Source organism: Mercenaria mercenaria, chromosome 14 (assembly GCF_021730395.1).
Source record: "Mercenaria mercenaria strain notata chromosome 14, MADL_Memer_1, whole genome shotgun sequence".
Taxonomy (NCBI): Eukaryota; Metazoa; Mollusca; class Bivalvia; order Venerida; family Veneridae; genus Mercenaria; species Mercenaria mercenaria.
Genome location: NC_069374.1, coordinates 29,308,740 through 29,326,182, shown reverse-complemented (window position 1 = coordinate 29,326,182; position 17,443 = coordinate 29,308,740). Strand labels below are relative to the sequence as shown.

The 17,443-nt window shown below is 35.4% G+C and overlaps 1 protein-coding gene across 1 annotated transcript in view; it reads right to left on the bottom strand.

Moving 5' to 3' along the window:
* LOC123527124 (solute carrier family 35 member F6-like) overlaps positions 1-17,443 on the bottom strand; it is a 36,428-nt gene that overhangs the window by 3,121 nt on the left and 15,864 nt on the right. The window contains exons 2-9 of the mRNA XM_045306408.2: positions 10,194-10,347; positions 8,996-9,065; positions 7,883-8,096; positions 6,419-6,595; positions 4,721-4,831; positions 2,923-3,078; positions 750-904; positions 152-308 (exon numbers count right to left, since the gene is read on the bottom strand). Coding sequence (XP_045162343.2) covers positions 152-308; positions 750-904; positions 2,923-3,078; positions 4,721-4,831; positions 6,419-6,595; positions 7,883-8,096; positions 8,996-9,065; positions 10,194-10,270 — 1,117 coding nt within the window. The 5' untranslated portion in view covers positions 10,271-10,347. The remainder of the gene's footprint in view (positions 1-151; positions 309-749; positions 905-2,922; positions 3,079-4,720; positions 4,832-6,418; positions 6,596-7,882; positions 8,097-8,995; positions 9,066-10,193; positions 10,348-17,443) is intronic.

Below are 17,443 nucleotides of genomic sequence, written 5' to 3'. Positions count from 1 at the left end.
TTCCAACAAATAAGAAAATTTTCCATTCATGTTATGTTTAAGATTTGAAATCTAATTCAAAACACCATGCATTCATTTTTGATGAAACAACGAAAGTCAATGCCCAAGAAATGTAATGATTTTATAGTAAAACTGTCTATGATTTACATACCATCATTCTCCAATAACCTTCGTCTTTCATCATCATCCCCATCATGCCGCTCAATCTCTCTCATCTCTCTTCTCTCCTTTCTACGCCTCCACCACGGCATGATAATTATATCATTATATAATGCCATCCCTATCACCAGTAATACAAAACCTACAACCTGGAAAATAATGCATTTTGAGTAAGTATCCATGTTACATATAAGATCATAAATGTTGCTTTGGTACGTAATCCATTCTAAAACATACAAATCTCCATCAGAAATTCACCGTAATTTACTGTTTTACCACATTCTGTACATTTCCATTTAATACTGTTCATTATTTGACCATGCAAGTAAAATTGCAGATTCCCTCAATGTTGTCCTTATTGTACAGCAGTAACTCAACTCCTAACTTACGGCACCTATCAAACAGTGTTATGTTTGCCTTTTCAATTCACTGCCACTTCCTGGATTTCTGACCAGTACTCATGATTAAGTCAGGAATTGTAGTGACCAAGGTGCAATTTTGTTCTCACTGGAATTCAAACCTGCAACCCCCAGATAAGGAGTCGGACACTATACCCATGCACCAAAGTGCAAACAGAATGAGTATATTACCTGCAAGTATTGAAAGTCCTGCCAGGACAGTAACAATGTTACAGCCCAGATGACCAGTGTCCGAACACTGTCCAGCACCATTCTTGTAGTGGCACTCAGCTCCCTGGTTACACTAATACCAGCAAAATTGAAAAATGCTATACTCATTATATTACCTGAAGCAGAAAAAATGATGGTCCTGACACAAAAGATAGAGGTAAGTAATAACTTATAAAAGGGGTAAAACTGTATCTTCTCTTTACATGTAACTAATAACAAGAAACTTTATCGTTTGCTGAGAAGTGGTCATCAAAAAATTCATTCATTCATTTTTTTCATGTCCGTCCCTCCCTCTCACCCTCTCACTCACTCAGTCACTCTTAAAGGTGTTTAATTGTCTTCATAACTTATCTAGTATTTTTCTATTTACAAGTCCATTGCATAAACATAAACCAGGAAATCACAAACAAATTAAGGTGGTGGACAACCATCAGGAATCTATATTTTATTTTGTTTAAGGAGGTAGATTACCTTGTTACCAGGGTAAATTCAAATTAGTTGAACCGCAGCAAATTTTTGTATTCCGTGTAATATGATGTTTTAACGGCTACAATCTTAATTTAGTTTATCTCTGTCCCTTGAAGTTCAGTTTTTATCCAGGTTTGAAGAACATGACACTCCAAAGATATTTTATATTGAAAGAAGGAGGAAAATACGGATATTTAACACTTTTCAGTGTATTTTAGTTTCACTGATATTCGTAGAAGTCTGCATAATTAATAATTTTACTTGTATGCGTGTTAGCTTTCTATTATAAGCTTAAAATGTATATGTTGCGGGGCTTGTGTTTCCATGGTAACGCATTTTCTCTCATTTTTAAGCAACTATGTATAAAAAACGGGGTTTTCGACGACTTCAGTGCAATTCTGTTAATGACCAACATGGAATATTTGGGTAATATTATTAGCAAAATACCAAGCACTTTACATGGTACCCTATTTTTCTTAAAGTTTAAAGTAACCATGGCAACAGAGATGTTTAAAATAGCTTATATCTTGCTCTTTGTCGTAATTTCTTATAAAAAATATTGAATAAAATTATTTTTCTTGTTAATGTAGCTTTAATACATATCATTTCTAACGTAAGTTATATTTTCGTGTTATTTGCATTTACTAAAACAATTTTCACAGCTTAAAATACTAACAGCAGTACCCTTCGTCTGGCATTTTTCATGGAAAAATCGTTCAGAATGCTGCTATTATTCTCACAGATATTGTTGAAATGAAAATAAAAAGCCGAAGCTGTGTTCCTTAAATAGACCAGTGTCAACACTTTTGAATATTACATTTAGATATATTGGTCACGGGCTTCTTTTCCATGGTAACATCAATTCAATTCAACAAACCACACTTTTCTACTGAAATTTGAACAATTTTAGAGCTTAGTTTTAGTATATATGTAACAAACTATCAAGGAAACTGAAAAATAGGTATTTCAAATCAAACTGAAAGTTTTTTATTTGAAAATGGCCGTAACAAGTAACCCTTTCACCCAGCTATATTCCAAATTACATTGGTTACCATCATCTATTTTCTTACATTCAGCATAACATTTCAATATAACTACATAAAAGAAGCAAAATATTTATTATAATTCAGAGCAAAAGACACATAAAAATATTTCAGCAAATAATGGCTGTTTGTAAATAGTTCAAATCAAGAAAATGCACAGAATTACGTATGTACTTTCAAAATAAAAGCTATTGATTTTGCGCGGTAGCTGACACGTAACGTCATGACGTCAATGACGTCATTTTAAGGCAATACTGTTTTGAAGCATTTCTGCGGCAATTGATTCATTATTTCTGCATTATTAAACCGTAAAGCATCAGATTGGAGACAGGTTCGTGAACTGTTTTCAGTAAAATGGATATACAAATACATTTAGTTTGTCGTAAACGTCGTCCTAAATCGTCACGTTAGCTTCCGTTTGGACATGCGCACTTACAAATATTAAGGTAACCTTCCTCCTTAACATCAAATTGACCAGAATTAGGAAACTGTCATTACTTGCCATCTTAAACTAAAGGCCATTAACAATAAATCTCAGATGTCCATAATTTCATGCCCTCTGAAATCCCTACTGCTGAGCTCTATTTATTTTACACTGTAAATAATAACTAAAAGTCACATACCAACTGTTGCTAAAATGATTTTCCAATTGTTTCCCATTTGCACAAAAGCATCTTCGGCGTTCTCCAGTCTGTTACCTGCTGTGTTACTGAAACTTCCGGCGTGAATATAGTAGAAGGGTATCAAAAGGATCCCTAGAACCAAGGCACCAAATAATCCTAAAAAGCCAGATATATTAATCTTTATTAAGGCCACTATAACAGTTGAAAATTAAACAATAGATTGTCTATGAAATTATTAAAACTATTGAGTGCCAAAAACTTCACAGTCATTTCAAGCGAAACATAAACATTAACTTGACTCATCAATGAAGACCAAGAAAAGCCTCAGAGTTATATTTAGTTAAACCTGCATTTGCAGCCACCTGTATTAACCCTTGTCATGCTGGACACGATTGATTCTACCTTTGCGACCAGTGTAGATTGTGATCAGCCTGCACATCCATGCAGTCTTATCATGATCTGCACTGTTTGCCATTCAGTCAGTATCTTTTTTGGTAAGCACCCCTTTTAACAGCTAATGGTACTGTCCAAATTGAAAGATTGACAAGTTCATTATAGAAATTTAGCAAGGTAAGGGTTAAACAGCCACTTGCCTTAAGCAATCTGTGTCAGCTATCTCCCCAAACTGACATATTGCTCTATTTTCCACTTGACTTTGCCATGTACTGACTGAGCAGAGTATATGTACCTTTTTTTTTTTAACTATCTAGCAATATCATATCAAAAGTATGATAATTATTTTAGTTGAATAAGCAAGGGACCGTACTCAGGACCTCTATATAGCACAGCATCATAGCAATGTGTCCACTCTGTCTATATATGTATATATGTTATAGATATAAAATGTATCAAAATTATTTATCAAGTTTTGCTATTCTTTTTTTTTTTGCTTAAGTCACATGGACATTTATAGTTGTAATATGGCAACTTTCCAGCTAATTTTGGAAAGAACACCCCAGGTGCCTCTATTGGGGCCTCCAGGCAGAGTCGTTAAAAAAAAAGCTGACTTCAAATCACATACCCTTCACTGCTGTGGGTTCTAAACCTCTTTGAGTGTAGAATCCTTTCATGTGAGGAAGCTTATGGAAGAAAGGTGCCATATTAAATACATGAAATATTGCATGGATGGACATACGGAGTTTTCCTCCAATAAAAGCTGGAAAGTCACCATATTAACTATAACCCAACAAAACTTGAAGCCTTTATCTGCATAATATGTGTTTCAAACACAGAGAGGCACTTGAGCCGTGCCATGAGAAAACCAACATAGTGACTTTGCGACCAGCATGGATCCAGACCAGCCTGCGCATCCCCGCAGTCTGATCAGGATCAATACTGTTCGCTTTCAAAGCCTATTGGAATTAGAGAAACCTTTAGCGAACAGCATGGATCATGACCAGAATGCACGGATGCGCAGGCTGGTCTGGATCCATGCTGGTCGCAAATGCATTATTTGGTTTTCTCATGGCGTGGCTCACTTGTGAGTGGACAGAACTATCAACCTAGATGGCAAAGGTACAAACTGGGTTCCTTGTGAGGATAAAATCACACCAGACAACCAAGATGCTAGAGGTATACATGAACATTTAGGAAATGCTACAGACCAGAAATAGCATGAAGTACTCTAATATACAGATATCAGCTAAATGTTTTATAATCTATTGCTTCTGGTGTCCTTCTAGCAAATAAATTCCTACCACTAAAATTCTGCCTCGGAATACAACAAACAAGCACTTTTTTAAACTTTAAGATGGCCTAAGGATACAAGCACTATAAGTTTAAAGGAAGTATACATTACCTTCACTGCCAACAGCAGCAAGTGGCTGTACATTATACCGTCCTATCACCCTTTCTTCATACACCATCTGTACTGACACAATGACCTGTGCCATGATGATCAATAAATCACCTAAATTATAACAGAAATAAAACAAAAAGTTTCACAAAATACATACAGTGCTTTAGGGTATAGCGGATAGCTAACTAATTTTTCCGGCATACAAATTTAAAGATATGAAATTTTATATTAGTAGTCTATTTCTGTATATGATTAAGACTCATGCAAAGTTTCATGAATCTATATCAAATACTTTTTGAGCTAGGCGTGTCACAAGGTGAAAATGTGCATTTTTGACTATTTCAGGGGCCACAACTCTGGAAATAGGGGGCGGAGCCAGACAAAAAATAGGAGGTGGGCAAGTTCATGTCACGATTAAGACACATGCGAGGTTTCATTGTTGTACAATGGTGGATTCGAACAGTCCTCTGTTTTGCAGAAGAACTTTCCAGTGTGGGGAATTTGACTTTACTTGAAGAAAACAAGAATATGATATACCTTCCAGCTTTTAGTCAAAGTTCAAGTCATTGGAAAGTGTTTTCATTTGCTCAGTTTGTAAATAAAACATCAAATCAAAATTATTAACCATCTTCCAGGTAAAAGTTGATTAAAAACATTTGTGTTATCGGTACATTTTGTACAAAAGCCCTTTACTGTGTGTGTCACACAGTAAAATTTTGTTGTCAATCTGAAAAGCCCTAGAGCTGGTTAAATTTATTTTAAATCTGAAAAGCCATCTACTGTGTGTGTCACACAGTAAAATTTGTTCTAAATCTGTAGGAGCTTACCTGAATCTTATAACACACCAATAAAATATCAATCTGAATATAACAGTATTACAGACATGCAAGTTTTAACATTTTGAAGAAGATGATTTTTTTTTAAATGACATTATTTTGTCAGAGATCTGAAGACTGCAGTTATGATTTTCATAACAATGGTTCCATTCAAGATGATGAAGCGAATCAAAATTTTCGCAAAATAATGAAAAAAAAAAATGTTAAAACAAGGGCAACATTTTGTGTTCCTCCAAATTTTGGAGGGCACAAAAATGCAAAAGCTGCAATGTAGTTTCTGACTGTTTATTCTTACAAACTTACAAAATGCAAAATGCTGACGCTGCAAATTTTGGCAGGTTTACCTTTCTTCACATTTTTCTGCCAATACTGAACTAGTTTTACATTTTACTAACATATCCAATGAAACTTTTCTCATAAAATTAGGTATTTGTCATTTTTGTAAAGATATGCTAAATGAATTCTGGTATTTCATGATAAACTATCTGAGTCCATAGGATACTGTCCACTTCCTGTCACCATATGCATATTTTTAAGTAAGTCAAGGGCCATAACTCCAGTCTGATTGTGTAGAATCCCAATTAAAACACCAGATACCTTAACATGCTGAATAACAATCCTGTGAAGTTTGATGACTCTTGGTCAAATATTCATTGAGAAATACATGACACAAGGTGGGACACACTGACAGGTCAGATGTACAGAAGGATGCACAGACTAGGGCAAATCTAAGTGATCCCCCTTAAAGTTTTGCTGTTGCACAAAAAAAAAAACAACAATAAAATTGTCAAAAATGTAGGTTTGCCATTTTGAATGGTTACCATGGTAATATAACTATACTGTATACATCATCTTCTCTTACCTGCAATGATACCATTTGTATTGGTTGTAGTATCATCATGAGATCCGAATACAATGTCAGCAAGCCCAACCAGCAACAACCCTAACAACACAGTAAACATTCCAACCCACATATGTTTCTTGATTACACGGCCCAGAAATGCTACAGAAAGTAATGCTGTGAAGATAATAACAGCACCTGAAAAAAAAATTGCAAAATAAAATTAGGAGAAAATTTTTATAACAAACTGGTTGCAATGGTTCTATATCACTCACTTGAATGCTTGATTAATTATGAGACTTGGTTTTTTTGATGGCTGGATGGGACACCAACCCCATATCCTGAGGGCCATTTCTGGTTGAGAGCTGCCAGATTTAATGATATATTTATAGTTAAACATAAATAATAATAAAAGCATACAAACTAAAGAACTATATATATATATAGACATTAACATTACCTGGGGGTTCTGTAGAACATTACCAAGGCAAAGGGAAAAAGTTGTTGAATTACGATAAAAATTTAATAATTACATATTATAAACTCAGTTAAGTTAAAATGGAACCTGAAATATCAATATTTTTCCATACTGACATTCAAATTTCATATCAGGGTGGAGTAGAGTCTGAAAATACTTAGTTGAGTTATTCCTGAGAAAATGCTATGCATTTTAGGAAATCTGTATAATTATTCTTTACGCGGCATAATGTAATAAAACGTATTAGGGACGGATGGCCCTTTCACGCTTCCGTATAATCAACATTTATTACATGAAATTCATATTGAAAATATTTCTGAAATGTCTAGGTCTGCAGCCCTCAAATACAGAAATATCTGACATCCGAGGCATATACTGACACTTTTAGACAACATCAAAGAAGAAGTTTTGAACGATTTGACGAAGTTAAAAAAAAATCCCCATATACCCTTGCTCTGTTACAGACCCCTATGGGAATTGTGTTTATTCAGAGTGCAAATATTTTATATAGATGAAAAGCTGACATGTCGTGCTAAAGCCCAGGTATTTTAAAATTGTTAGAAAGTGCTGAAAATTGACTCCTCATTAGCAACCCCACCCCCCCCATCCCCAAAAAAAGAAGTCCATGTGCATTTAGATGGGGCGACCTCTGCGCCTGAACCCTGGTTATAGACCAATGCAAATGTGACTTTAGTTTTCAAGTTTAGCCTGTGTACTTTCATTTTCTTTACTTCCGAGAAAAGCTGAATGTCATCTGACGTCATTTTCTGTGTTGTCAAAAACATACGTATGCCTGGCAAGATTGTATAAAATGTGCTGACCGTCCTAAGGATATGTAGGTAGGTATTCTCTCCTAAGGCTTGTTATAACATTGGGCATGTATTCACAAGCAATATCTAGGAAGTGACAAGAAATTCTGATGAAAAGTTTGGAGTTAAACATAAAGCCTGTTTTATCCATCTTTTACACTAACATTTGTATATCAATCAAAACCCCCACAAACATACCTCTTAACATCTGAAAGCTTGAAGCGTATGTAAGGTTTAGGCCTATGTACATAATGGATGTCCCACACATATCTAACAAGGCTGCTGGCAGGAATATCAGCGGATTAAACGATCTTGGCTGCTCCCCGTCTACAACCTGCTGTTGACGACAACACATTTTGATCACAAAATATGCAATCAAGCAGGTAAACTCTCCAATAAACATTCCAACTGCCTAAAATAAAAAAAAAGAGATTTTTCCTGTAAATACAGTAAAATACTGTTTGCTTGATTATCGATGGCTCATTTTCCTTGTATTTCTACAATTAGATTGCTCAAAACCAAGGATAATTTAAGTATTCTGCTCTTTCTTTTATGACTTCAAGCAATCTCAGGTTTCCCTGTATTTTGCAACATGGTAAGATTTTTTTGCCTAGTAAAGTAAAGACAAACCCATCTTTTGGGTTACACTAGCAAATTTGTACACAGATTTTTGATAAATATGGAAGAATGTGTATTTTGTATTTAAATGTGCATTAATGCATATTTTTATCACTAGTGATGCTGATGATCGATTATAATTGAAAACTGATCGAAAATATCTCAAGTCGGAGACAATTACTTATTTTGAGTAATCAATTGTCTTTCAAATGAGCATGCTACTACGCAGAACACACATGCTTTTGCCAGTTACGTTGGGAAATGTATGGTTAACCTTTTTTGCCTTTTCGTGGACGAAAACATATTTATTCATAAATATGCGTAGCTGTCACATTAAGAAGCAGTAATCGTAACATACATTTTCATTTCACGTTTTAAAAAACAATCTGATTAATAATCCAAAATTGATTAAAAATCCCTGTCCGATTATTTTCGACGACTGAACATGAAAATGGACCGATTTAGCATCCCTACTTATGACATTACTTAATACATGAATAAAATTCTGTAACTGCATCATTAAATTTTGATGAAATTTCTACATGTAACTGAAAACACATTGTATTGCTCTGTAAAAAAACCCACTCAGGACTGTAATTTTAAAGGTATTTGCAAAATTTCTAGTGTTGCATTAGGTTAAGTGTATATCAAATGAAGTCAGGGATAAATTTACTAATGGCAATAGCTACAAACCTGCAGAAAAGGATGGTCGAATTTTCTTTCCTTGCCATCTGATCCCACAGCTAACTGTCTGTCTGCCCACCTGTAATTATACAAGAGCTCGTAGAACACGAAATGCCCCCCTTGATGCATTCAGTAATTGCACAAGGAACAGAAATTATTTGGTCCTGTGCACTGGATGCTTGACGTACTGACCTCAAATCAATGATTATTGGTCATAAGTGACCTTCGTACCAAATGTGATCTTAGACCAAAGCAATCTCTAGTTATTTGGCAAAAAAAGTTCTGGGTCAATGTGACTTTGACTTTTGACCTGAGGGGGCATCTGCTGGTCATGATCATCCTTCCAATTATGCAAAGTTATTTCAAAATCCCTTCATGGATGGCAGAGTTATGGACCGGACACGAAACAGACTCTGTTAACCTTTGACCTCTAAGTGGGACCTTGACCTTGGAGCTAGGGGTATGGGTCTTGCGCATGACACGTTGTCTCATTATGGTAAACATTTATGCCAAGTTATTTAAAAATCCCTTTATGGATGGCAGAGTTACAGGCCGGACAAGAATTTACACGGACGCACACATGCACGAACGGACAGTGCTATTTTAATATGCCCACCTTCAGGGGCATAAAAATCCAAATACAGTCCAACTTTGTTTGCTCCAAACTGGATTGCTCAAACACCTTCCTTGGCTCAGACTCATAAAGGGCTATAACTCCACTGATTATCAATGACCCCGAATATGCCCAAGATATACACAACTATGCTTGCCAAATTATCACATGTGGATCTTTAATGAAGTCAAGCAAAACTAGAGAGATCACTAAATTTGATTAATACACCCTGAATAATGCTTTGTCAGAGGAAAGAAAATATTTTTTGTCATGCTCCCATCAAAAATAAGAAAGATTTTTTTTTTTAAATATGGCATGATAGTGTGTACCTATAATAATTTTGTACTTAACCCTTATCTTGCTGGACACGATTGATTCAGCCTTTGCGACCAGTGTACTCATGATCAGCCTGCACATCCGTGCAGTCTGATAGAGATCTGCACTGGTCGCCATTCAGTCATTATCTTTTTGGTAAGCACCCCTTTTAACAGTTAATGGTACATTATATAACTGTCCAAACTGAAAGATGGACAGGTTCACTGTAGAAATATAGCAGGGTAAGGGTTAATAAATTGTAAATAAAAGTAAGCTTACTTTGTAGATAAGGTATTAAGGGAGCCTGTTATGACCATAACAATGGCAAGTGCAATTTGGTAGGTTGTCCAAGCCATCACGATCTAGTTTCTTGTTTATCACTTAATCACTGTTGCAGGGGTTCCGTCCGACTTCTGCAATGGTCTCCTAAAATCTATAATTAAATAATATGTCCCATATATCAAAAATATTTCTCAGATTTATCTTATGTTAAGTAATATGTCAAATATACCATTTTATTAACCATAAAAAAAAATCTCAGGTTTATCTAATGTTGGTAAATTTTGTCTTGATTTCATTTATAATAATAATTCAATAAATCTGTATCAAGTCAAAATGTCCCCTAATCAAAACACCCCAATTTTGGTCAAAACGTCCCCATTTGGTTTAGAATCTGGTCAAAACACCCCCTAAAAAATACCCCTATTTTATTTTATATGAAAATTTATATATCTCTTAAATTTTCATTTTATCTTTCGTATTAAATATTTTTCAATAATATATTACTCAAGATCAATTTTATTAACACCTCAATTGATTTAATCAACACCCTAGTAGAGATTTTCAGCTTACTTCGATGCGTACTGCGGACCACGGACTGCGGACTTACTTTAGGGGTTTTCTCAAACTGTGTATGTTTGTTATGCATAACTGAACAGTGGCATATTTAGCATCCGGTTTTAATGCTATAATTCTGTTTCCATTTAAAATATCTGAGAAAAGACAGTTATAAGATTTATTAATTTCCGTTTTATTGTATATATGAATTATTGATATAATATTATGTTGTCTTACAAGCATTCTTAACAGCGTGGGAGATTTTTAAAAAAAATATCCTTTTACCTTTTATACCCTTTTCTGGTTAATGTATCTATTCAGTCAAATCTTTCGACTACCGTTTTTAATAACAAGACATCGCAAACTTGTGTTCTTTTTTATTTGAAGTGCAGCAACTTATTTATATGCTTGCTGTCAGTTTTGTGAGGTTCTAGCCAGTATTTACTAGCAGTGAAAACGGCTGTTGATTCAACAATCAACATACCATATAATCCAGGATCTGAACCAATAATCACCTGGTGAGGGGACGGACACTCTTCCCCTGCGCCGTAAGAGGGTCACCTATTTCAGATCAGGTGACGCCTATTCCTAGGGAATCAAAACAACATGTGTTACAAGTTAATACTTAGTTGAATATTTGGTATCAAAGAATGTATATAGCGATTTTGGAAACATGGAGCTTCGTACTATTGCACTTGAGTCGCTGTAATGCTATTGTATGACGCACAATTTTGAATATGCACGATACAATGCGTGACATTTTAATGCATCGCGGTAAAAAATGTCGCACGTGGTATTATACATTATAACCATTTTAAACCTTTTATACGGTACTGAATTCATTCAGTTTTCCCGGTCACCTTATCATTATATACATGATGGCTACATTATGATTTTTTATTATTTATTATTTCTGAAGCAGAGTATCTACGCATACCATATATAATGACCCTACGTAGATAAGAAAAAATGCTTTTGGTAAATAATGATAAAAGGCTAGTCTCCACTACTAAGCTGGTTGTATCAAATGACCATAGAGAATTACTCAAATTTCGTTGACAATTCTATGCATGTACTAGCCATAAAACATTTTTGGAATATGACTGGAATTTTGACCTTGGACGCTTAATTCCCGGGCCCAGTGTTCACAAAGCAATTTTCTGTCTCAGCTGGGTTTTAGATTAAGATTTTGACAGCTAGTTTTAATGGTACATTAAGATTAAATTCCAGTTGAAACTGAATAGTCACTTGAAAATAGTCATGAATTTAAAACTTAAATTTTAACATGCAATTCCGATATCAGATTATGAAAATACGAAGTGGTTATTTCCTTTTTCATGCTGATACATAAATAATTCAGGATGTTTTCGCTAAATTATGGTAATTTATCGGATATCGTTTCGACAGGGATGTTAGAACTTACTGTATGTTTAGACAGTGTTGAACCAAATTATTCAAGATATATTTCATTAAAACTTCTATTTTATGAAAACTTAGATACAATTATCAAAATTAATGAAAAACAAGATGCAAACGCTACGGACGTACTTTAACGCATAATGGCTATTTTTTGTGTTGTTTTACAATAAAATATTTTACCCATGTATGTTTCTTAACTGTCTAAAAAAGGCCAGCATTCCTTGGGGTACAAAAAGCAGGAATCGAGTTATGTTTCTCCTGTTACAGTTTTATTATGATGGCATAACATGTTAAGGTAAAGCATATTTGTATTATAGTAGAACAGTGGACTTAAACATATCAACCAAAATGTTGTTCTATGTGCGGCGACTAAGTATGCAGAAAAGCAATATAGTTATTTTGGTTGCATGCCTAGTCATAGGACTTCCAGCTTATGATAGGGAAACCAGGTGCTTGCAATTTCACAAGTCAATAAGCTTTGATATGTTAAAGAAAAAATTACCTCCCAGAGTAAACTAACACAGAGAATCGATGATTCAAGTCCAAAAGGGGTCGCTCCATCATCTTCGCCTAAAAAGCATCGATTTTGATTCTTTGCTATTGGTAGCATTGTAAACACCTGTTTCAAGTTTTTAATACAATATAGCCTTTCAAGTTTAGGCTAAGCTGCTAAATAAAAATTAAAAGAAATTATTTTTAAAGTCAAAGAATTAATATCTTAGCAAAAAGCAAGATAGAATTATGTGTGTCGTATGTAACAGAGCCGCAATATTGAATCAATTCTGCCCAAAGTTTCAAAGCAATGCCTTTGTTAGTTTAGGGAGAACCGTTTGACCTACATAGAATAGCCAAGAAATTGAATGTCAAGCGACAAAGGAGGCCCTAAAATTGCAAAAAGCAAGATGTAAGCTAGATATTTACTGCTAAAGGCAGTTAGATGCGAAAGAATTAAGTCCTTACCAAGTTTGCAAGCATGCATTTGATAGTTATATGCGCGAAATAGTAGCCAATACATTTTCAAACTTGACACATGGCAATCGCGGAACGCAGTATCGCGAGCCTGACACCGACGCCGACAACCCTGAAAATTTATGAGATACACTCATTCCAGGACTTGTACAAAAAAATATACATACCTTTTACGATACGAAATGTTCGAGAACACAGTACTATACTACGCGAAAAGATTAAATGACTTCTTTTATTAAATGTTTATTTTTTCACAATAAAATTTTGTACGCGTTGTTTCTTATCTTGTTGCTAGGAAAAAACAAGTCTAGGAATCCCTATGGAGGGATACAAATTAAAGGCAGGAATCGCCGTTGTCTTCAAATCCATGTTTCAAGTTGTATTTGTTTAATGCATGAACATGTTAAGGTAAAGTATTTTCATATATAGTAGTACAGTGGGTTCGAAACTTCACATGTTGTGTCGTTTGAGCTGGCGGACTAACTAATGCCAGAAAATGTCTCAAAATATCATTTATTTTATTTGTTGGGTTTAACGTCGCACCGACACAATTATAGGTCATATGACGACTTTCCAGCTTTGATGGTGGAGGAAGACCCCAGGTGCCCCTCCGTGCATTATTTCATCACGAGCTCAGGAAGAACCACCGACCTTTCGTAAGCCAGCTGGATGGCTTCCTCACATGAAGAATTCAACGCCCCGAGTGAGACTCGAACCCACATTGATGACATGCGATGATCCAGCCAATTTTCTCAGAGGGGGTCCGCTCCCCCCCCCCCCCACCTCCACCTCCCCTTGAAATTTAGCTTCATTTTCTGCATTCTTTGGCATTTTTGTAGCATTTAAGACACCTTTTCACTGTAATTTTATATACAATATACCCCTTATTTTCACAGTTTTATGGGCTAACCTGTTAAATTTGGGGAAAATGATAAAATCAAATTTTCTTAAAGGTAAAATTCTTATTTTCTGTTAGATAAATAATATAAATACGAATTATGTCGTGGTCGTATGTAACAGAAGCCGCACATACTTTGAATGCGTTTCTAATTCTGCCTTTTTCGAAAAATATAATCTTTCCTTCTGGTCTCCTTTCCGTTTTTAAGGATTTTCCAGAGGGCATCCGGATCCCCGCTCCCCCCCCCCCCTCTGGATCCGCGCATGGATGAGGGGCAAGTGATGATTTGAAGTCAGCGACCTTAACCACGCGGTCACGGAGGCCCCCTCAAAATATCAAAACAAAATGCTAAAGCATACGGATATTTGAAGAACCTGCTAAAGGCAAGTATAATGCGAAAGAGAATTTAGCTGCCCTTACAGAAACAAGCCTCTGTGGCGTACATGCTGCGTATTTGCTGTGTATATGCCGCGAACACAGTAGTACGCCAGAGGAGTACATTTTACATACACTGCATGCCGCGTACATGCTGCGTACTATTTCGACGAGTACACAGCATGTATGCAGGAGGTCACTAGTACACTTCGAGTACGCAGCACAGACTCTGAAAATTTAAGGAGTACACTGCATGTACGCAGGAGGGACTTGTACAAGAAAATAGTACACTGTATGTACCCCGCAGATACTTTGAAATTTGTGCAGTACACTTCATATACGCGGGAAAGACTTGTACAATTTCTTTTGGCATTTATACTTAGTTTTTTTTTTATAAGTTAAAGTCTGAAGTAAACTTCATATATGCGGGAGCGACTTGTTCATTTTCTTTTGGTGTTTATACTTTGAATTTTTTAGGTAAAAGTCTGAAGTACACTTCATGCAGGAAGGATTTGTACATTTGTTTTTTTTTTTTTTGGAAGCAAGAACTTGATTTCCAAGTAACTTTTATCTTAATAGTATAGAATAGTTCAGATTACAGGTATTCTGAACAATGAAAATTTGCCAAACTATTTGCAATGTTCATTTGTGAAGCTTACATCTTAGTGATTTCTGAGCTGCACCTAGCATGCAGTGTAAAAATATATTCTTTTTCATTTTGAATTGATCCTGGAGCTTTCTAACTTGGATAATTGAAAAGCCTTATTTGAACTTCGTTGCATTACATTTTGTAATACATGAAATAATTACCAAGATAATGCCTCAACAGTGCCCGAATGAGAAGAATTAATAGCTCTCACTGTTATTTGAAATTTCTCTTAAGCAAAACACCATTCTATCATGTTTTATAAAGGCTTTAATGCTCATTATGTTAACTCATTAAGGCCTCACCAAATTAAAAAGTTGTTCATTGGATTTGCCGCTCGTATATTTTCAGCTAATGGCTAATTGCGCTCGCCCCATTGAAAAAAATCAATCCAAAATTTTTTGGTGCGCTACTTTTTATGGACGTAAGTGTATAAATGCTTATATAATTTCAGTCCTAGATTGTTCTCAGATGGACTTTAATCAAAATAAATACATACTACGCACACATCGTCTGTAATAAATCATAACACTTATATTTAGTTGCATTAAAGTTGTTTCCCCTTGATGCAGTTACGCCATTTTCTTCAAATGTTTACCAAATTACATGCTACAAAAATTGATTTATTTCATTGAAAAGTGGATGAAGAAAAGCATTCTAATTTATTTGATAACATCAATCTACATTATTTTGGTAAGGGTAAATACTTATTGATGCATGTCACTTATCTTTTTTCTGTTTTTTTCTGTCCAAATGATCAGCATTTGCATACGAAAGTTGGTGGGGTAAGGAATTTACATTATCACAGCAGTTTCGCCACAAGAGTACACAGCATGTATGCAGCAGGAGTACACAGCATGTACGCCGCAGGACTCGGGCCAGGAGTACACAGCATGTACACCGCAAGGGGTACACAGCATGTACGCCGCAGGGGTAGTACACCGCAGGCTCATTTGCATGTGAAAAGTGTATGTGCCGCGTACATGCTGCGTACTATTTCCCGCATACTAAATTCCTCCAGCGTACATCCTGTGTACTATGTAGTCCACGGCATGTACGCAGCAAGTAGTACGCGGCAGAGCTCATTTGCATGTCAAAAGTGTACTACAAACGTACTATCGGTGTATGTGCGGTGTATATCCTGCGTACTATTTTAAGCCCTTGATTTCGGTACACATCATGTACGCATCATATACGCTGTATGTACACAGCAAGAGTACGCAGCAGGTCTTTTTCTTCTGTAAGGGTGAATCTAGAGGCATCTTACATGTAGACATTTATCGAGCCGATTTGTTAAAATAGGTCATGAATTAAGATTTTCTATATAGTAATAGAATATGACATCTGAAAATTGCGATTCCGTGTGTTAAATAGGTAAAATAAATATATATATCATAGGCATGTTTTCTTTCTTCAATATGAATATGAATTTTATCAGGTATAAAATATCTTACATTTGGTATCAAGTCAAAACGTCCCCTAGTCAAAATACCCCACAAAGTATTAAATATAGTAAAACACGGGCTGCTCAATGTCACATGGCAATGAGCTAATACTAGAATTTTCAAGGGTTTTGATTAAGGCAGTGGCTACGATTACGGTACCGTAATCCTAGCCTCCGGTTCTAGGATTACGGAAGTTCCGTATTCCTAGACAACCCTGTGAGGATAGGCTAGGATTACGGAAGTATTTTAAGATGCATAAAGTATATGTTAGGACACGCATAAATGATGTTGTAAACTTACTTATTTCACTTAGTTTTTCATGCCTGTCTTATTATTTCGTGTTTTCTATCCGTCGTTTTGGGGTAGTATAATCTTAATGGCGGCGCACGGAAATATATTAGAAATATGAGTGTCAAAGTTATAGATTAAAAAAAAATTTCTATACTTTGAATTTTATGATGTATAACCATATTGTATGTTATTAAAGACCATTTGTGTTGACTTGATGAAAAAAATGCAGGTATATACGAAACATAGATAATTCTATATTTCCGCGCACCGCCATTAAGATTATACTAACCCAAAACGGCCGATCGATAGCACGAAATATAAGTGAAATTAAGTGAAATGAGTAAGTTTACAATGTCATTTATGCATGTCCTAACATAAATTTGATGCCTCTTAAAATACTTCCGTAATCCTAACATATCCTCATAGGGTTGTCTAGGAATACGGAACTTCCGTAATCCTAGAACCGGAGGCTAGGATTACGGTACCGTAATCGTAGCCACTGCCTTTGATTAATGAGTGATCTAATCATAGGCAAGTATTAGGAAAATGGCTGCAGTCACCTGGTTACCGAGATCCCTACCAACTTCCATGAAAATACGAGTCTGTCAAGTCTGTAAATAACCAGAGTTCAGATTTTCTTTCTGTCTTC